This window comes from Biomphalaria glabrata, chromosome 4, assembly GCF_947242115.1.
Source record: "Biomphalaria glabrata chromosome 4, xgBioGlab47.1, whole genome shotgun sequence".
NCBI classification, from domain to species: Eukaryota; Metazoa; Mollusca; class Gastropoda; family Planorbidae; genus Biomphalaria; species Biomphalaria glabrata.
In genome coordinates, this window is record NC_074714.1 from 4,995,661 (window position 1) to 5,018,538 (window position 22,878).

The following is a 22,878-nucleotide window of genomic DNA, read 5'->3' on the forward strand; positions in this document are numbered from 1 at the left end:
TATTAGATTTATAGACAGCCTAAAATACAGACGACGAGTTTCAGGATGGACTTGGACTCTTTCATTAGTATATGTACTGTCCTTTTTTCACCCACACTCGGAGATGTGCGTTGTCTGAGCACAGTGTATTACTTAAGGTTACAGTACTGTCATCTTTTCACACACACACAGAGATCTGCATTGTCTGGACACAGTGTATTACTTAAGGTTACAGTACTGTCATCTTTTCACACACACACACACACAGAGATCTGCATTGTCTGGACACAGTGTATTACTTAAGGTTACAGTACTGTCATCTTTTCACACACACACACACACACACACACACACAGATCTGCATTGTCTGGACACAGTGTATTACTTAAGGTTACAGTACTGTCATCTTTTCACACACACACACACACACACACAGATCTGCATTGTCTGGACACAGTGTATTACTTAAGGTTACAGTACTGTCATCTTTTCACACACACACACACAGAGAGAGATCTGCATTGTCTGGACACAGTGTATTACTTAAGGTTACAGTACTGTCATCTTTTCACACACACACACACACACAGAGATCTGCATTGTCTGGACACAGTGTATTACTTAAGGTTACAGTACTGTCACCTTTTTACACACACACACACACACAGAGAGATCTGCAATGTCTGGACACAGTGTATTATTTAAGGTTACAGTACTGTCATCTTTTCACACACACACACACAGAGAGAGATCTGCATTGTCTGGACACAGTGTATTACTTAAGGTTACAGTACTGTCATCTTTTCACACACACACACACACACACACAGAGATCTGCATTGTCTGGACACAGTGTATTACTTAAGGTTACAGTACTGTCATCTTTTCACACACACACACACACACACACACAGAGATCTGCATTGTCTGGACACAGTGTATTACTTAAGGTTACAGTACTGTCATCTTTTCACACACACACACACACACAGAGATCTGCATTGTCTGGACACAGTGTATTACTTAAGGTTACAGTACTGTCATCTTTTCACACACACACACACACAGAGATCTGCATTGTCTGGACACAGTGTATTACTTAAGGTTACAGTACTGTCAGCTTTTCACACACACACACACACACAGAGATCTGCATTGTCTGGACACAGTGTATTACTTAAGGTTACAGTACTGTCATCTTTTCACACACACACACACACACAGAGATCTGCATTGTCTGGACACAGTGTATTACTTAAGGTTACAGTACTGTCATCTTTTCACACACACACACACACACACACAGATCTGCATTGTCTGGACACAGTGTATTACTTAAGGTTACAGTACTGTCATCTTTTCACACACACACACACACACACACAGAGATCTGCATTGTCTGGACACAGTGTATTACTTAAGGTTACAGTACTGTCATCTTTTCACACACACACACACAGAGATCTGCATTGTCTGGACACAGTGTATTACTTAAGGTTACAGTACTGTCATCTTTTCACACACACACACACACAGAGAGATCTGCATTGTCTGGACACTGTGTATTAAATATATGCAGCTTCACTGGAGATTGATGCATTCATTGCATGTAGTAGTTTTGGACAGGCCCCCAATATGTTAAGGTTCATTTCTTCTTATTACTATACGTCTGTGTACTTCAATGCTGACTTCTAAATGTAACCATTGTCATGAATATAACCGTGACAAGAAATATGAAGACAGAATGAACATTCAGAATGCCCATTCACGGACATATAACTTGTTTATTGAACATTTAAACAAAATACAGGCACAGGTCTGGCAAATGAAGTTTCCAGTACTATTAATATATAATAACAATAGCTCAATATCCAAAAGACTGAATAATAGCTACACAAAATACTTAGTCTATATATCAACTCTATAACTAAAATCCAACCGTCCTGGACTAGGAACAAAAACCACAATGTTTTAATATGAGTTACATTCCACTCAAAAAGATCTCACGAAGTAATATAATCCAAAACAAAACAATCTTGAAATCAACAACCTGAATTGCCCCCCCCCCTTTTCTCTACAGATCTCAGTTCTGACAGTACACATAGGTAAAAATAAAAATTGGGAAACACTGCAATAAAACATACATTTAATCTACAAGCTACATTAGGGAGCTAAAGCCACTGACATGAAAAACCTCGCTGTATAAAACCATAATAATGTAGCCCAAAGCCCACAACAACATCAAAACTTCATAGAACACTCACAGTGGACAATATACAAGGGATGAAATAATAATTAATATACAAACACAAAGGTTACACACCAACGTTAAAGCTGATACAACGATTTTATTTCATGCATATAGAATGACACTTATATAGAGACACTTCAGGACAGAGGAATAAAAAGTAAAGTAGCTATAATACATAAAACACTACCATAATTTACAAATAGAAAAACAAAACCTAATGAAATACTCAGAAAGACAAAAAACATATTCCATACGCCAGAACAAGTTCTTACAAGTGCTCCTTCTTCCCTAGAGTCATTACAGAATGGAATTGGCTGACCGAATAAACTAACAACCCTTTGAATCACATTTTGAGGCTCCCACTTTTGTTTAGCCTGTAATTTCTAATAAACATTCAGGATACAGTGTCTTGGAGTTGCTCCTAGTAGGAAACAAACTTCTGAAACTTCTTCTCTCTTTTAATATACACTCAATTCTAGACTTCTCTCTTTTAATATGCACTCAATTCTAGCCTTCTCTCTTTTAATATGCACTCAATTCTAGCCTTCTCTCTTTTAATATACACTCAATTCTAGCCTTCTCTCTTTTAATGTACACTCAATTCTAGCCTTCTCTCTTTTAATATACACTCAATTCTAGCCTTCTCTCTTTTAATATACACTCAATTCTAGACTTCTCTCTTTTAATATGCACTCAATTCTAGCCTTCTCTCTTTTAATATGCACTCAATTCTAGCCTTCTCTCTTTTAATATACACTCAATTCTAGCCTTCTCTCTTTTAATGTACACTCAATTCTAGCCTTCTCTCTTTTAATATACACTCAATTCTAGCCTTCTCTCTTTTAATATACACTCAATTCTAGACTTCTCTCTTTTAATATGCACTCAATTCTAGCCTTCTCTCTTTTAATATGCACTCAATTCTAGCCTTCTCTCTTTTAATATACACTCAATTCTAGCCTTCTCTCTTTTAATATACACTCAATTCTAGACTTCTCTCTTTTAATATACACTCAATTCTAGCCATGAAGGCAAGTTACTCTTACTTTTTTTTTCAACCACTATAGCAGAGGAGACAATCCGTATTCCTCTTGCCCCACTCCATCTCACACAGAAGGATAGATACACACACACACACTTAGAGTTCATACACATTGATATTTCTTTGGTTTGTCAGTTCCAGATTTAAACAGTAGCTCAAGAACTGACAACCAAAGATCTTAAAGATAAGATGCCCTTGTTTTTGCCTTTACAAAGGGTAATGAATCTCTTAAATTAGTTCCTTCGCCTCACGCAAACATGAACACATTTAACGGTGCTTTTCAAAAAAATGAACCATCGTCTATTTGCTGATACTTTAACTATTTATATGCAGTGGTTAAATATACAAACCAATTTGTGACAATATATTAGTAAATATAGTTCAGAATGTGTGTTTTTATTTGTGTTCGGGCCTATATGTAAACACATTCCAAGTTCACAATATTCTTGTTTCTGAAGCTAGATAAGTAAACTACTAATGCAATGTTACAATGTTTTACAAAGACCGTTCTAAGTGATAAATCAACTCTTTGACTCCGGAAAAACGCACTCGACGTTGATTATAGGCTTACAAGACCACAAACAGCACTTGATTTGCTGTTTGGTGTTTCTGTAGCTAGTGGTTTTTCTACAGGGTAGGGTAGCTAGCCCTTCGCCTAATCCTCTTCCTTTCTCAGCCGGGTTTGGGACCGTCCTATGGCGGAGTTACAAACAACACTACATAATAAATTCTTGGTATGTACTGCTGACTAATGGGTAGAGAATATAAAAAAAAAGGAATTGTTAATTGTAATTATATGGAGCTCGGAAGATAATGGATGAGCCCAGGTGAGTCACCGGCCTTGGTTTCGTTTTGAGACGGTGCAGAATCTGGAGCGGCAGAGTTTGCAACAGTTCGTGCATGCATATGACTAATGTGTCCTAAAAAAAGACAATAAAATCTTTAAAGAACAAAGATATTTCGTTACGTCTTAAAACAAACTAACTTGGTAGAGAACATCCCATTTCACTCCTTGCTATCTATAGTGCAGAGGATGTAAAGGTCATCTGTTTCTTTGGTACACGGTTAACGAGAGTGTTATGTGGCCAGCACAACGACAAACTGCCTTGACTTTTCCTCAGCTAGTGTCAGGTACCCCTTAGAACTGGGCAGAATCAGAGGCGCCCAAAGATCCCGAAATTCACCAGGATTGGAACCCACTCAGCCACCGCGCCTTCAACTTGATAGATAGTAAATAGCATCCATTATATATAGCACAATGTAAGGCGTATGTCTGTCTGTCTTTCTGTATGTATGTATGTATGTATCTATGTCCCGCATAGAAATCAAAGCCGTTTGACCAATCTTGATAAAATTGGCATAAATGTTCCTTAGATCATGATGGAGACCATAGTGGGTGTTAAATGTCCCCCTCCCCCTAACAACCGAGGAGGGGGAGGCTACAAAAATAAAAGAAAATACCTAAATTTATCTCAATTAAAGAGCGAAACTTTTACCAATCGGGTAAACCCGGTCAGCAGGCCGCGGGTCATATTCGGCTAGTTAAAAATAAGCTTTGAACATTTTAAGAAAAAGTCTGACAAAATCATAACAAAACATCCCCATACTAAATCTAGTTCAAACAACAACCGATTAAAAACAACAACAACAACAAAACTTCAACTTACTTACAAACCCAACACTGGATCACTTGCCTAAATAAACGATCTCTGTATTATTAGCGATTCGCATTATCACCCCCCCCCCCAAAAAAAAAAAAAGCTAACTTTAAGAACAAAGGAATTGTGTACGCCGAGAAGTTATCGATTTTTTTTTCTAACCTTATTAATCCCGGCATCCATTAACTTTAATTATATGATCTAAAGATGGCGTTAGAGTGGACAGCTATTGTCTCGCATCCAAAAGGAAATCACACCTGCATAGTTTAATCATTTCTGCAGTCTTTGTTCCAGCGCTGAAGACCTGGATAAAGTCTGTTATGGGAGTCCATTTTAAGTCTCGATTCGATTACCTGGCTGTACACATGTGGAATCGAACCGATAAGATCGATCTTTTTATATCAACCTTTGAGGTTGTTTTTTTTTTTTTAGTTTATGCTCGGATAAAAGAAGTTTCTAAATTGTAAAGACTGAGGGGGAAAAGTCTTTTAGTTACCAACAACTCTAAAATATTTAATCTTAAAAAAAAATGAAAATAAAATTTAAAAAATATGAGGGTCTTTTAGTTTAGACAAGAGTAAATTTTTTACTATCAAATCTTACCGTATTTTTACAAAGCTCTGTCTGTCTGGTAAAAAGTTGAACATGTTTTTTCTCCCATTTCCCATTCTCGGATCAAGTTGAAACTTTGTACAATTATTCATTGAACCTGACAAGACATCGATCATTTGAAAAAGATTAACTAATTAGTTAATTAATTATTGGCGATCAATTATTTTGTTTGATTTCGATGAATGAAATATAAATGCTACTTAATGAGAGAAGTATATATATATATATATATATATATTCAGCTCTAATGGGTAAACGACATTAGTTTGGTAAAAGTAAAGGTGGTTGGTCGTTGTGCTGACCACAGGATGTCATTTAAAGATTTTAACACATTAGAAATCTTATATTAATAAGGTCTTTATTATCTTACTTGAACTATTTGTATATGGTAAAGACAATTTCCATAAATTTGAAAATACTTAAAGGACTTTAATAAAAAATTATAGGAAGAAAATAGGATAATTGTTTGTAAGACTGAGTGTGGTGATTTGTATATAGTATTGTGGATGGCACCTGATAGAATCTTGGGTGTAAGATTTAACGATTTCTAGGTTGTTGTTTTTTTCATTGGTCCATTGGTTGGGACAGAGTGACGTCTCTTGAGAGATTATTATTGTTGTTAGAGGCCTGAGTTTTGGAGTCTAGTTGTATAATATAAGTACTATAGAAGTCAGTTTTCGTAGTTGTGTATATTTAATAGTTAACATTGGATGCGTTGTCTGCAACTACAGTTTTCCTGATTACTGAAAAAAACAGATTTTAAAAAAATGATAACGAAATTGATAATTACCAGAATGAATTTGATTATAAAACCTAAAAAAGTCTTTGCAATCAATGAATGCTTTCAGTTTGTGGGTAACGTACGTTTGGTGAAGAAGATGAAAATGAACAAAAACAATGAACAATCTTAACAGATGTAGCTGAGAACAATCTTAACAGATGTAGCTGAGAAAAATCTTAACAGATGTAGCTGATAGCAACCACTCATCTCATAGACACGCAACAAACACACACACGCGTCCTGAAACGAAAATCATCAAAATTTTCAAAAATTTGACAATTATAATTAATTATTTCTTATGTGCCGTTAGTCTTTCTTGTACCTGTAGTAAGTTCAGGGCGCTCTGGTCTATTCTACTTTTTGTAAATATGGGTGGAGGGCGATGCGGAGTCCGCAAGAAGGCTTCAGGCACTCAGCGCAACAGGAGTCAACTTCCGAAAATTTCCAGTCTGCATCAGGATTTGCACTCGAGCACATTTAGGTAGCAATGGGGTTTATGCTACTCAGCCACACACTGCATTAATAAATATTAATAAATAAACACTACACAAAACAAAACTCCGATATTGCACTTTACAAATAAAACAAAAAACAAAAGCTTATATTAAGCATAGTTGTATCAGTTACATAGGATCAGTCTTGGAATTAAATTTGTAATAGATATAGTCTAACAATAAAGAAGGATTTATAAACGTTTAAAATTTAATTATAAAAAAAGGAGGAATGACCTGAATCCGAACTTATGTCTCAAGCCTTCTCAGGCTTCTCAAGCCAACACGGTAAAGACTCTACCAGCGGAGAGCCTATAAACATGGAAGATTCTATAGTTATCTATTGTTTCTACTTCATGTTTGTGTTCACTAAGTCTCAGACGACGACTTTATAGGGAACTAATTTAGCTTACACCACCACTTCAGTCAAGTGTAAATTTTTTTCCTTGTTTGAGATACCAATCAAAATAATTAATTACCAATAGTTAATTAACTAATTGGTTTTGTTTTTTTTTTAAATATAGATTCTTGTGTTGTCAAGTAAAAGAAATAGTTATGCAAAATTTCAGCTTGACCCTTTAGATTCGAGATTGGTTTGGGGAGAAAGAACGGACCGACTCTAGTTTCAAGAGGAAATATGCAAATTAGTTTGTTCCGTGAGACAGTAGATCGAGGTAAAGGATGTAGTTTTTAAACAGTATCTATTTCACACAGTTCACTGTAATGACTCTATAGTTCGATGCGTACAAGTTGAGACTAATCGGGGATTTCTTTCATGACGTCACGGTGCATTAAAAAACTTACAACGGAAAAGGCTTAGAGACAGAATAACGGAAGGGACTCACTTCAGCAGTGCTTAGGACACGACGTGTTTTTAGATATAGTGACGTTGGAATGTGACCTTTTTTTTGGAATAAATAGCTGTGCTCTTTGAAATAGACCTTTTTTTGTTCATCTGTTATGTTCTGGTTTGTTACACCACCATATAGTTTTATTCAAAATATCAAGTAATTGAAATCGCGACATCCTCCAAAACCAGCAACGTTACACATACATTCAGATTTAAGCCTGAAATTGATTTCTCATTCTGTACTTGGAAATAATATAGCCTTAGAAAAACAGTGCCAGAGTTAAATCAGTCAGTATCAGTCTAGTGACATATTAAAGTCAATGTCATAATTAGGCCTTTGTCGACCTGCCCCAGACTTGCTGATCTCCGTCTTGACAGGTCTGGGAAACCAAAAATTCTCGACCTGTATGGCGACATTCATGCACTACGCAAGACAGCAGGGTTTCTGTCCAGGGCTTTTGCAAGAGAGGATTTGAACCTCTCAAGCCCTCACTCAAATGGAGTTCGATGATTGTCACCTGAGTTGTCATATCAAGCCCAATGATAGATATATGTCATAATAAGCCTAGTGTTAATATAAAAATAGTATTTTCATTGACACAACAGCTACTGAATAATATCAACTGACGGTTAGCAAATTTTTTTAAAGACCTGTCAGACTATACAAAGATATTTAATTATCGTCGGCTTCACCTGACAAACCAAATAGTCTCCCCATTGTAAGTGCTATGAATATAGATTGTTTACACGGTATTGATAATTTAAATATCTTTGTTATAACGCCAATATTAGATTTTGCTATTTGTGTCTTGCTGCAAGCTTTAGAAAAAAAACAATAACTAAAAAACATTGCTTGAAAACAAACGATATATCAACCCAGATAACCTCAAAAATAAACCAAGGATCCAGTTTCCATGATTTATATCCAGCCTGACAGTTAATGAGTGTATCTGGCTATACATTTCTTGGTTTTATTTCTGTCCTGTTATTTCCACCGCTAAGTATTCTCACAGCAAATATTCTATAACCACAAACCTTTTTTTTTGTAGCTCAATAGGGGCCCTGTTGTCCAGACGCTTTTATAGCGTGCCATTAATGCAGAGTTCTATTCAAAACTTTTAAAAAGAAACGTCACTTATAAAAGATGGCTGTGTTATCACGAGGGTAGACCCCCCCCCTTTTTTTTTTTTTATTGCCAGCCAAAATTGGAGTTGGAGCTGGCATTTCGAAAAACTTAATGCTGTGTTGTTTATATTGCTTAAAACTTAGTGCTGGGTTGTTTATTTGTTTGTTGCGTAAAACTTCCATTTAATCTCGGATGAAGTTGAAATTTTGCACAATTAATTCTTGTACACGTCAGAACAAGAATCAATGAAAAAAAAAAAAGTTTATTAACTATTGGTAATTAATTGTTAGATTTGGTATTGAACAAGGAAAATAACTTTTACTTGACAGATGTTATGGTATAAGTTGAGTTAGTCCCCTTGAGTAGGATTGAGCTCTGAATTTCAAGTAGAACAACTTCTGTATGCATTTACAAAGTGACCACGATAACATTCACACACACATACCTCTTTCTTCTCCCCCATACTTTCAGACAGACAATGAACTAACAAAAGCTTTGTAATAAGGGAGGTAATCGCAATAATATTAAATTTCCTAGATTACCTCTCTTTGAAACTATTTCTTGAAAATGGCCCACTGTCATTTAGGAAGACCAAGCTTCTGGTCAGTTTTCGGTAATGAATGGCTGTCACGGAAATAGCCCTGGCCGAAGGACAAGTCCGGATAGGGAAATCGTTGAGTTATTAGTGATGTAAATGACCTGACCTCATGTCAAATATGATGGAGCAAAGTCCAGGAAAGTCATTTGGAGGTCATGCACCTCTATTCTGCGCGGGACACGAGCTAGCGTTGGTATAATTACGTCGCTCTGAAATTGCTTTTTGCAGTTCAATGACCGAGAGAAATGAGCACAAATAATTTAAAACATCGTGTATCATCATCTATAAAGTCTAAGCAAATATGCATACAAACAAGGGCGTACAGGCCATGTGGGCATTCGGGCAAGTTGCCGGATGGGCCGCCACCTATTGGGCTTGTGGTATAATCAGCCGAATGGACAAGTTTGAATATCTGTAGTCCATTTAATACTGCAGAAGATTTTTTAACTCTTTCTCTCCTGATCAACGATACCATCGTTGATTTTGACCTCATTAAATTAAATTGATGTTTCATTTTTTAAACTTGACTTTGAACTATATAAAAAGAGCATTCATTTCCCTTTAATTCTATACCAAATACAACATTTGCTGATAACAAACAACAAAGCTATTGAAGCTAAATCATAACAAGGTAGTGAAATACTAATTAGCAAAATGAAGGATTCCTTCCAAAACGTGGAAAAATAATTACGGAGAGAAAGAGTTAATACAAGTTTTTACAGCACCTCTAATCAATTCATACTTTCGTGGAACCTTCTGAGTGGAATCTGGACACGGATCTCAAAAACGGCTTCAACCATTTTCCTAGAAATTTGACACCTGATGAATATCGTTGTGAGAAGAATTACAATCTTGTTGGCCACACTGGGAAAACCCTAGTTTGACCGCAATAATTCATTTTCGGGTATTTCTGTTTGTAGGGATCATTCATTGTAGATTTTAATAAAATAATGTTCAGGAACATGTTTTGTATCGTCCTCTATGTCTAGATCTAAAGGTCTGTCATTGGAATATTATATATATAGTTCGTCAGTCGTGGTTCGAGGGTTTTGCACTTGGGGTTTTATGCCTCCTCATGTGGCTGGTGAGACCTGTGTGAGCCCGAAATGTTCAGCTGCACACTAGGGAGGTTAACGTTTGTAAAATGTTTTACATGTTTCAGAGTGGAAGATAGTTTACTTACTAGTCCAAACCTCCTGCAGGCCGACGGGAGGATGGGAGCGGGCAGGGTTTGAACCCGGGACCATCGATAAATCCAACCGACAGTCCTGCACGAGCAGGCAGTCATCCTGGTTATTCCATCTGGAGCTAGTGTCATTGGCCTTGCTTTTCTTCTCTGGCGCTTTTCTTCTGCCAGCGCTGTTCTCTTTTCCTCATCAATCTGTGCGCCAGTTTTCACAGCGCGACACCATGATGCTCTATCATGTGCTTGGAATATTATAAAGTAGATTTATAAATTAGCTAAACTAGTATTCTTTCTCGGAAAAGGGGGGGGGTAATTTTGTTTTTCAAAATTTGAGAATCATTAAAAGAAAAAGAATCGCTCTATAAGTTGTATAAAAGAGGTATTGTCTTTAAAAGAAAGAATCTTTAAAAAGTGTTTTTTTTTCAGCTATATTTTTTCTTTTATAAAAGGGGCGTGGTTATTGGTCACACTTTTACAAGATCTTCTACTGACTTGACATTGCAATACTTAATTAACTTAATTTCTCTGATTTCGGACAAGCTTGTAACGGAATACCTTGCTTCTGGCTCGCTTCAGTTTGTTATAAATACACTTAGTTTGAGTTAAGAGCTGCTTTACTGCCAGCGCTGTTCTTCTGCCAGCGTTCTGCCCTAACCCTCACCTTAACACACTAGGAGGGAATCTATAACGACAGGACACCCGGACTCATAAATCAATAACGAAGTTCCCGATGATTAGGGCAGTGCAGATGACTCTTGATAGCTCCACGGCTATGAGGCTGGGGGAAAGGGGGGGAGGGGGTAAGTTCGGATTAGCGAAAACGTCGGGTTACCAAAAGATTAGTTGTACTTCAAAAAGAAATCGTAGTTTTCAAGAAAGTTCTATTAAGACCAAGACTAAGACCAAGACTAAGACCAAGACTAAGACCAAGACCAAGACCAAGACCAAGACCAAGACCAAGAACAAGACCAAGACCAAGACCAAGACCAAGACTAAGACCAACACTAAGACCAAGACTAAGACTAAGACCAAGACTAAGACTGCTTTACTGATCCTTATGGATAACAATATCAAGACAACACAACAGAAACATTCACATACGTAAAACAAACACAACATAAAGAGTCGAGGATGTCATAAGATATTCTGTTGTACTTTGAAGACTTAAAAAAACAACAACAATAGACGAAGAAGAAAACTGTATTGTCACAAAGAATTTGATTACATCGTTCACATTCTGTAATCAATGTAACAATGAAATCCTACCTGCATTCTAAACACATACGTGCAGTATATAATAACGAATTTACGTCTGCGCCGCGTCGGATTATTTAGTTTGTCGGATTATCAAGTGTCGGACTAACAAGAGTCATTTGTGTGGTCTAGTGCTAAGACTTGCAGTAAAATTACAGTAACATAGGCTGAAATGTTGACATGGACGCTATATTACTCGATGTTAGTTTTTAACCCTTGAAACGCGTGTGGTAATTTAGCCTCTAAACATCAGAATTGCAATTCCATTTTGTATGCACTCACTGTAAAACAGCTCAGCACTTTAAGGGTTAAATAACCTTTAAAAAAAAAAACTTTAAACTTGTCAGTAAGCATACAAGCGATTTAAAAGTTGTGTTTTTTTTTTAGATGCGTATGTAATATGCTGCGTTGGTCATATGACTTAATCACATATGATTTAATCAAATATGACTTAATAACATATGACTTAATTACGCATGTAAGTAAAGTAAAGTTCCCCTTTCAGACCTTGTGGTCTATAGGTCATCTGTTTCTGTAGCCTACGGTTAACAGATGGTGTCTTGTGGCCAGCACAACCACCAACCGCCTTTACTTTTCCCTAACTAATGTTAGGTACCCATTGGAGCTTGGTGGACTCAAAGGCTCCCAAAGAATTCCGAAATTTAAAAATCCCAGTCTTCATCAGCATTCGAAACCCGGGACGCCCGGTTCGGAAGCCAAGCGCTATACCGCTCAGCCACCGCGCCTCATTGAGTTAATCATATATGACTTAATCACATAATACGTAATCACTTAAGACTTAAATCCACTCATGCTTGAGATGGCAAGATGGTATCAGGGTTATGGAGAGTGGGTGTGTGTTTTTCTATGGTGACGGTGGAAAGATGTTAGTGATTGTTTGTGAATGATGTTCAAATGCATCCAAAGGCTGCTGGGATTAGTGACTTAATAATGTTGGCCTTTTTTGATTTGCAGAAAAAGTAGTTAACTAAAAGCGTTGTTAATTGTCTTAATTTCGACTAGAAGTTAACAGGTGTTTGAGCGTGTTTGTGTGTGAGTGTGTGCGTGTATATTATGTTCATTACAAGTTAGCCTTGCGTTTCTTGAACAATTCTTTAGTAACCTGCCTATCTGAATTAAAATTAGGTGGCACAAAACAACAGCAGACCAAGGGACACAACTCAAGTAATTCACGTCAATAAAATTACTGCTGGTTATGTCCCTTAATAAAATAAATAAAAAATATTTATAACTGTGAGGCAATGTTTTGGACTTCCTGATATTGCTTAAATGATTTACAAAGATCCATGTAGTTCTAGAAGTTTCTGATGATAAATAAATTAAATTTTATGATTTGTAATGAAAGTTTTATTCTATAGTATTTTTAAGATAAGATAAGATTAAAAAAAAAAGAAAAGAAAACTAGGAATGTAATGATAAAGAAACAAATTTACTATATTGCTTGAACAGGGGTAAAATCTGCGTTGAATATTTTCTAAAGGTATGTCATATACGGATCAAATCTTTATCAATTTATTTACTAACGTGATTACGTTTTTCCTTTTTTCCAGACTCTGGGTGAAGAGACTATCGAAACCAACATGGCGGCGAGTGACGACGAGAACTCAACCACCACCACAGCGCGCGCCCTGGCGCCCCACACGTCGCCCAACACCACCGAGGAGCTGATCGCCATACTCGAGCGCCTGTCGCCCCAGAGGGTGCTGGAGAACGTCCCCGCCATGATCTTCGTCAGCTTCCTCATGTTCATCGGGGTCATCGGCAACGCCCTGGTGGTGTACGTCTACCGGCGCCGCTTCCGGAAGACGTCCTCCAACTACTTCATCCTGACCATGGCCATCTTTGACCTGATCGCCTGCGTCATCGGCATGCCCACGGAGATCTACGACCTCAACAACCCCTACACCTTCTACAGCATGGTCGGCTGCAAGATCCTGCGCTGGTGCGAGACCTTCACCGTCTACGGCTCGCTCATCGTCCTCCTGGAGATCGGCTTCGATCGTTACTTCAAGATCTGCCGCCCCCTCATGATGGTCAGTTTGTCTAAGATTAGATTTCTCTGCGCGATGGCTGTTGTGCTGGCCGCGTTAGTGTCCATCCCAGTGATTCTATTGTACGGCATTGACCGAAACCATACGTCCGTCCCTGGAGTGTACGGCTTTGACTGTTCTATCTCAGAAGATTATAAGAACACCACCTTTCAGAAGGTGTTCTACTCTGTGCTGGGGGTTGTTTTTATCTTGATACTCATTATTCTAGTCTCGCTCTACATGCGGATTTGGATGGAGATACGATGCCGGAGAAGGATGGTCATTGGAGATCAGATCGCAAAGGATGACAGCGTCGACTCGAGAAAGAGGCTTCGGATCAAATACGTGCCGAGCGTCAGCGAGGACGAGGCTCTGAACAACTCCGTGCATCAGAGTAACAGCGTCTCCATGACGGAGCTGCAGATGAACAGCAGTGGTAAGACGACCTTGACCCAGACGTCCGTGGAGCGGCGTACCAAGATGCAGTCTATCGCCATGTACGCCTCGCGCCTGAAGGTGACACGGACCACGCTGGTCCTCTTCGCCGTCACGGTGGCCTTCGTTTTGAGCTACCTCCCTGCCCTTGCGGTGATGGTAGTCAGGAGCGTGGTAAAAGACTTTGACCGCAACCAAACTGGCGTTTCCCGGGCGATCCTCAAGATCTGCGCCAACTGCATCTTTATCAACAACGCCATCAACCCCATCATCTACAGCTTCCTCAACATCCACTTCCGGCGCCAGGTCAAGAAAACGATCCAGCGCGTCTTCTGCTGCTTCCACCGAAGGCGTCACCCCCCACAGAAGATGGACTCTGACCGTAGCACGAAGAAAGAGTTCATCACGCTTGACTGACTAAAGTGTTGGGGGGACACTTCGTGAGCCTCCCTCAGTCGCACAACTTCGTCCACAGGACAACTACATCTCCACAGTAAAACAATAACACTCAAATAACAACAACAGCACATAAACATTACATCCCAGTCTGGGTCATGGGCTGAGTCGTTTAATGGACAAGACGAACCAGGGCGAAACGCTTAGATGCTACTGCGCAAAAAACGCTTATCAATGACCAATCTGGACATAACATAGTATAAACTATGGATAACAAAATTAGTTCGTTTATCTGTGCGAAATGATGAACTACGAAATCGAAGTGTTTAATTATAAAGGCTTTAAAAAAAAGTGGCCAATTCTAATAACAATGTGAGTTAATTAGAAGTTAGTTGCGTCTGACATTGATCATTGATTAATATAAAACTAATGAAGAAATGGAAATATTTGCCATTTTAAATTAATCACAAGTATGAACTCCCTGCATACAATGCTGTAGAGAAAGGGTTCTAGAGAAAGAGTTCTAGAGAAAGGGTTCTAGACCTGACTTGAGACCAACGCTGAATGGCACACATTATAAGAAGATTGAAAAAGAGAATTGTACAAATGTGATACCTCATTCTCTTATTGCAAAGAGCAGACATTATAAGAGAATGCTTTTTAACAAATCTGAGAAGACTGGATATAGCAGCCCGTGTTCAATGACTTGAAGGGTGCAAACATTCAAAATGGGAAACCCAAACAGAAAACTTACATAAAATAATACATGACATTACCTCAGGAGTGTCTCCATTGCATTCATTATGTAAGAAGACATTCAATATTGACAGGTCATCTCGGCTTTAAAGCTTGGCCTTTAGTGACCTCTCCGCCATCTGCAAAACAAAAAATGGATTGATTGATATGTGTGTTCAAGATATGTGTTCTCGATGACCTTTGCCCAATCTAGCGCGACAGTCACCGACCTATAAACTCACTTGCTCGTTTAACTTCATTCACTATATACGAACAGTTCAGATCAAAGACATCTGAGAAACGGAGGAATTTCATATACCAACGTTATCTTTCCATTGTCTGTATAGTTCAAAAGGAGTTGAAGATGTTCTGTATTTTGGGACATTTAAAAATATTTTACGAAATTCTGATTATTTTTTAAATTGTTCAGTTTAATATCAATTCTTTATTCTGGATGTGAGTTAGTTTGAGGCATCAACAATATGAGCATAGAACATCTTCAAAATATTATACAATCTAGTCACGTGGTTTTGGTATGTCAAATGTTCAGAAAAAATCTCATCTCGTTCATGCATTCATGGCCGGTGTCCGCATTCTGCTGTTGCTTTACAAACATCGTGCGGATGTCCGGACTGTTTCAAATATGTAGAAGACTATTGATTTCTCTCAACATAACTTTGAGTATGATCCGGGAATACTCGCATCTAGTCTAAATATGTTTGTAGATCTACCATGAATTATTTTATTTGCTTGTTCAGAAAACAGTTTGACTGAGAGACTTGAACGTGGAACGTGCTTTGTAACAAAATGTGTATGTATTAAGTCAAGTACTAAATGTGTAGTTTGATATACAAACAAAAAGATGGGAGGAAAGGTCAGGGACGACTCAAAGACAAAGCTGAATACTCTACACAACATGGATCTCTATACACCACAGCAGAAGGAAATTATAAAGCTGTCAAGTGTAGTCTCGATCCAGGAGTAAACACATTGGTAGAAGCGATCAGAAGACTTCGAATTGAGTTCCACTAAATCTGTGAGAGAACATTGAACTATCATGTATTTCAAACCTATATTTAAGCTTGACTCAAACGTAATTATACAGGTTTAATGTGTGGCTTGAGAGATAAAAATATATCATGTACTATTGTTGTTTAAAGTGTACAGCAACTATTGTGATACTAGTATTATGTTCAAAACTCATAAATTGTCTTTAAGATTTTATTATCTATAATATGTAAGCATCCATGTCATTCGACGTATCATTGTCTTCATAATTGTAGTATAGCTACCAGAGAAAGGATAGAATCTCCACCCTTCCCGGGCCACCCAACCCGCCGTTTAGTGTACACATTGCATACATCCGAAAACATTTCAAAGAGTTGCAAGGAACTTAAACATTTTTTAGCTTACTCTTTAATGTATAGCTCTACAAGATAGCCATCATTCCACTACATACAACCAAATACATTCTACTATATTCCACTACATAAAACATTATTACAAATTTCAAATACATACCAATACATACCACTTAATGGCCGCATGGGTATGTGATATTTCATCTGGTCTGTTGCTTCGAAGGTCGCGGGTTTAAACCCTGTCCTCCACCAACCCTTCTCGTTGTGAAGAAAATTATAATCTTCATTGCTGAAGGCGCGTCCGAAAATGTATAAGTATAATGCCACTCATACCATTACACACCACTGCGTACCTCAACATGCCACAACATAAGGCTACATATCACTATATAACACTACCTGACACAGTATGACACTACATACAACTTCATGCCACAACATGTCACTACATACCACTAGATACCACTACATGACACTATATACCACTACATAGCACTAGATACCACTACATGACACTATATACCACTACATAGTATTAGATACCACTACATAGCACTAGATACCACTACATACCACTAGATACCACTACATGACACTATATACCACCACATAGTACTAGATACCACTACATACCACTATATAGCACTACATAGCACTAGATACCACTACATAGCACTAGATACCACTACATGACACTATATACCACTACATAGTACTAGATACCACTACATACCACTACATAGCACTAGATACCACTACATAGCACTAGATACCACTACATACCACTAGATACCACTACATAGCACTAGATACCAGTACATGCCACTGCATGCCACAACATTCCACTACGACACTACATGCCATTACATACCACTACGAACCATAACATACCAGTACACAACACTACATGCCATTACATGCTACCAAATAATACTATATAACATCACATAGCACTATAGACCACAAAATACTGAGTTCAACAAATCCATACATAGCACTAGATATCCTATCCATAGTTGTACAAGCATGTCATCTTGTGGATGATTTCCATTGTATTTTAAAATTAACCCATAGTTAGATCAAAGGTCATGAAAAGAACACAATTTTTGATAACGTATTTAAGTATCAACTTAAGTAAAGCTGCTTCAGTAAAGCAACTCTTGTAAAGCGACTCTTGTAAAGAAACTCTTGTAAAGCGACTCTTAATTGGTTGACTGACAACAATTAAAGGGTAACAGAGCCACGGTATACATTTGTTTTTCAATAGTTGTCAAATAAGCAGTATACTCTCCAGCAAGTATCGTTTATAGATCTTGAATTTCACTGCTTCAGGACATGTACCAGGGAATGTTGTTCTATAATATTAATAATACATCACACAATGTAGACTATAAATGATAAAATGTAAAGCTAACCAATATGCTAGCACCCGGGAGGCGATTATTATAATGATCAAATATAAATTGCTTTATGTGTGTGTTCATATGCATCCTTACTATAATGTGGTAGATTGTCACATGTTTTGGAAAGATTGTCTGCATCAGATGAATTGGGAATGAAATAAGCGTACTGAACTTTACGTAATTTTAATGAACTGTTTGACAATGAGGTAGTTCCGAATCTCTGACCTACTTTATAAAAAGTCATGTGACTGTGGTCTTATACATGGCAATAATGGCAATATCTTCCTATGATAAGATGTAGATCTAGATTTAGTGCTAGCCTAGATCTAGTAGACCTACTAAATAATCATACAAATTAGTGAATTATTGTAACATACCTTTTATTACTTAAAGATGTCTAGATCTAGACCATTTTCATGTTTAAATTACAATGAAATCATTGAGGTCATTAATGTAAATAACACACCCACGTGACTGAGAAGAGATCCGGAACTACCTCATTCAAGTACTGGACACGCCGTCAAGCAAGCCTCAATCGTCTGCTTCTCCTGAAAATCAATGTTGTTAGCATTGTTTAAAATTGTTTTTATTGAAAAGCTAGTAGTCGTTCTCTGGCACAGCGAGCACTGAGTCATTAGAAAGCAAAGATTAGTGCAGCCCGCGTCAACACTGTCAACTGAATGTTCTGGCACGTGTCTGCAGCCGTACCACCCTCCGAATTGAAACAGGAATTTTCTCAGATGATCTATGCCCATGGGCTCGACGATCAGTGAAGGGCCAGTAGAGGGACCGGATTTAGGTGAAGGCAGGCGGGGCTACAGTCCCGGGGGTTCCGTAAGAAAGGGGGCCACTACAAAAGAGAAAAATATCTCGGAATTTCGACTGGTCCGATGCTAAAAGTATTTTGTTTCTCATATTAAACACTGGCGCTGATACAGAAGTGACCGCTTGAAGTTGTAGCTTGCTGGGAATTTGTAAATACCGGTACAGGTCTGGATTTACGGTGGTGTACCAAGGGCCTAACCCTCCAGAAACTCAAACTTAAATACTTTTTTAAAACTAAAATATGCTTATTAAATATTGTTTTTGTTTTAAAAGGAAAGCGATATTAAATATAGAAGTACTGTTTCTTTCTTCTAAAACATAGCATGCGTTTAGATATAAATATTTTTATTCATAAGTGGATCTTTATTAAAGCTTAAGAAAGAGTGTAGAAGCACCCACAAAAATCTTAACCCGCGGCCTCAACATCTTTAAATCCGGTCCTGGTCAATAGTCACTGTTATAATATCAGGATAGAGATATTGCTATCAATTTCTTTTTTTTTTAAACTCCAGGAGTATAGATTCATGTTTAATTGTTTTATTTTTTGGGCAATGTATGATAGTGTTACCGCAATGTCAATTTCATGTTTAAATTACAATGAAATCATTGAGGTCATTAATGTAAATAACACACCCACGTGACTGAGAAGAGATCCGGAACTACCTCATTCAAGTACTGGACACGCCGTCAAGCAAGCCTCAATCGTCTGCTTCTCCTGAAAATCAATGTTGTTAGCATTGTTTAAAATTGTTTTTATTGAAAAGCTAGTAGTCGTTCTCTGGCACAGCGAGCACTGAGTCATTAGAAAGCAAAGATTAGTGCAGCCCGCGTCAACACTGTCAACTGAATGTTCTAGCACGTGTCTGCAGCCGTACCACCCTCCGAATTGAAACAGGAATTTTCTCAGATGATCTATGCCCATGGGCTCGACGATCAGTGAAGGGCCAGTAGAGGGACCGGATTTAGGTGAAGGCAGGCGGGGCTACAGTCCCGGGGGTTCCGTAAGAAAGGGGGCCACTACAAAAGAGAAAAATATCTCGGAATTTCGACTGGTCCGATGCTAAAAGTATTTTGTTTCTCATATTAAACACTGGCGCTGATACAGAAGTGACCGCTTGAAGTTGTAGCTTGCTGGGAATTTGTAAATACCGGTACAGGTCTGGATTTACGGTGGTGTACCAAGGGCCTAACCCTCCAGAAACTCAAACTTAAATACTTTTTTAAAACTAAAATATGCTTATTAAATATTGTTTTTGTTTTAAAAGGAAAGCGATATTAAATATAGAAGTACTGTTTCTTTCTTCTAAAACATAGCATGCGTTTAGATATAAATATTTTTATTCATAAGTGGATCTTTATTAAAGCTTAAGAAAGAGTGTAGAAGCACCCACAAAAATCTTAACCCGCGGCCTCAACATCTTTAAATCCGGTCCTGGTCAATAGTCACTGTTATAATATCAGGATAGAGATATTGCTATCAATTTCTTTTTTTTTTAAACTCCAGGAGTATAGATTCATGTTTAATTGTTTTATTTTTTGGGCAATGTATGATAGTGTTACCGCAATGTCAATGATTATTGCAGATTTGTGTATAATTTGAGCATCATTATAATCATGATTAATCCTACTCACATTTGAACTGTATAGTGTGACCCATCCTTGCTGTGTGGCAATAGTGGGACTGTCAACACGTAACTTCATCTTATCATTTATCAGGATGGCTGCCTGGTCGTGCGGTTTGTCGTTCAGATTTATTGATGGTCCAGGGTTCAAACCCTGCCCGCTCCCATCCCTCGTCGTCCTGCGGGAGGTTTGGACTAGGAAGTAATTATCTTCAACTCTGAAGGAACATCCGAAACACGTAAAACATTTAATACTATGGCAATTGTGTGGAAATACGGAACCGGTCGTCCTATAAGGCCTGAACACTGACCTGCGACGTCACAACATTTGGGCAGTGAAGAACTATAGCTCGTTGACACGTTGTACAGGCATAAGCCTTGTGAACGAGATATTGTTCTTCAATGCCCACAGGCTGCGAGTGTCGAAGGTCAGGCCTTCTAGGACGATTGTTCCCGGGTGATACATTGTGGTGAACAAGAGAGAAAAAAAAGTCATGTGATGGTCACGTGATAATAATGTGATCAGTTATGTAAATATGTGTGATAACAGGATATAAACATTGTGATGCATTTTTTTTTATCAAACTTTACTCTGTGTATATTTGAACGTGTGTACATTTGATCGTGTGTACATTTGAACGTGTGTACATTTGAACGTGTGTATATTTTGAACGTATGTACATTTGAACGTGTGTACATTTGAACGTGTGTATATTTTGATCGTGTGTACATTTGAACGTGTGTACATTTGAACGTGTGTACATTTTAACGTGTGTACATTTTAACGTGTGTACATCTGAACGTGTGTGCATTTGCATTACGTTTTGACCAAGCGTAGCGCATCGATCTGTGTGATATGAGACCACACTGTGCAATTAGTTGTATCTTTATGTTGACGTATTCTTCACATTTGACATTGTAATCGTTTGGGTTCTCAAGTGAAGGGGGACTCAGTGTAAGATATGTGGCTTCTTTAACCAAAGATTTTTGTTTTCATATACACAACTTTTAAAGTGTTGGAAGGATTCCCAAATGGACCTCATTCACCAATCGTAAACAAACAACTTTTAGCCACGTGGTGCTCTATCTCTTCTATATAATTTACGATCTCATGTTTAATTCATGATGGTTGTCACGTGACAGTTTTTTTTCCCGTTGTTTTATCAATAAGATCACGTGACTAAATGTTTGTTGACGATTGGTGAATGAGGTCCATTTCCTTGTACGCACCTTCCGGGTGTCCTTTGAAACAAAATGTTTAGCTTCAGTTAAAAGTTGTCATCCTGACCAATGGTTTAGCGGGCTAGTGGCAAAGAGTTTCATAATTTTACGAACAGGACGACCTCATGCAAAGCTGAAGATATTGCTGTAAATCTAGTCGCATAGTTAGTTGTAAAGTTAGCTGTAAAGTTAGTTAATTTAGATTAAAACTAGTTGCAAAATTAGTTGTAAAGTTACATAAAAGTTATTTGTATAGTTAACTGTAAAGTTAGTTGTAAAGCTAATCGCAAAGATAGTTGTAAAGTTAGTTCTTAAGTTAGTTGTAATGTTAGTTATAAAGCTAGTTGCTAAGCTAGTTATGTTGAACACAGAATGAGATCCACTTTGACTTCATTAGGGCACCATGTGTTGCAAGAGGGAATCTCTATAAGGCGTTTGTTTGTAAAGAATTGTGTAAAGATCTATATTTGTGTATATGTATATATATGTATGTGTGTGTTTGTCAGTGAGTCGGTGAATGAGAGTGTGGACTTGAGTTTAATTATCGTACAATGCCATCACGCTCTTAAGCGGGCCTTATTTGCAATGTGTATACTATTTTGCAAATTTATCTTTTAATCTTTTTATAATGGCACAATATGAAGCGAATTTGTATATTTTAAAACTTCAGCGTCCCCCATTTTAGGTGTATTTTTTGCATTAATAATAAAAGGCTATTAATACATCAGAGGCTTATTGTTTTACAATTTATTTATATCGTGTAATTTTGGTTTTGGTTTTGACAAACTGGCAATATAAAAAGTAAAAATAAAAAAACTTAATTTGAATGCAGGAGGGAAAAAAAATTGTTTAATAGGTTTGCAACATGTTGTAGACCATAGACATAAATAAATCTATGTCTATGTTGTAGACTAATGTAGACTTAAATGTGGCCGAGTTTTAAGTTTAGGGGAACGAAACAATTACTAAAGTTTATATTTTTTACCACAGAAATATATAGG

At 37.6% G+C, this 22,878-nt stretch overlaps 1 protein-coding gene across 3 annotated transcripts in view; it reads left to right on the forward strand.

Annotated features, from left to right (window-relative positions):
• The window catches only part of LOC106075197 (neuromedin-U receptor 2-like), a 181,631-nt gene extending 159,027 nt beyond the window's left edge, over positions 1-22,604 (forward strand). For all 3 annotated transcript variants that reach the window (XM_056025715.1, XM_056025716.1, XM_056025714.1), the window contains one exon: positions 13,400-22,604. In XM_056025715.1, the coding sequence (XP_055881690.1) occupies positions 13,430-14,731 (1,302 nt within the window). In that variant the 5' untranslated portion in view covers positions 13,400-13,429 and the 3' untranslated portion in view covers positions 14,732-22,604. The remainder of the gene's footprint in view (positions 1-13,399) is intronic.
• The last annotated feature ends 274 nt before the right edge of the window (positions 22,605-22,878 follow it).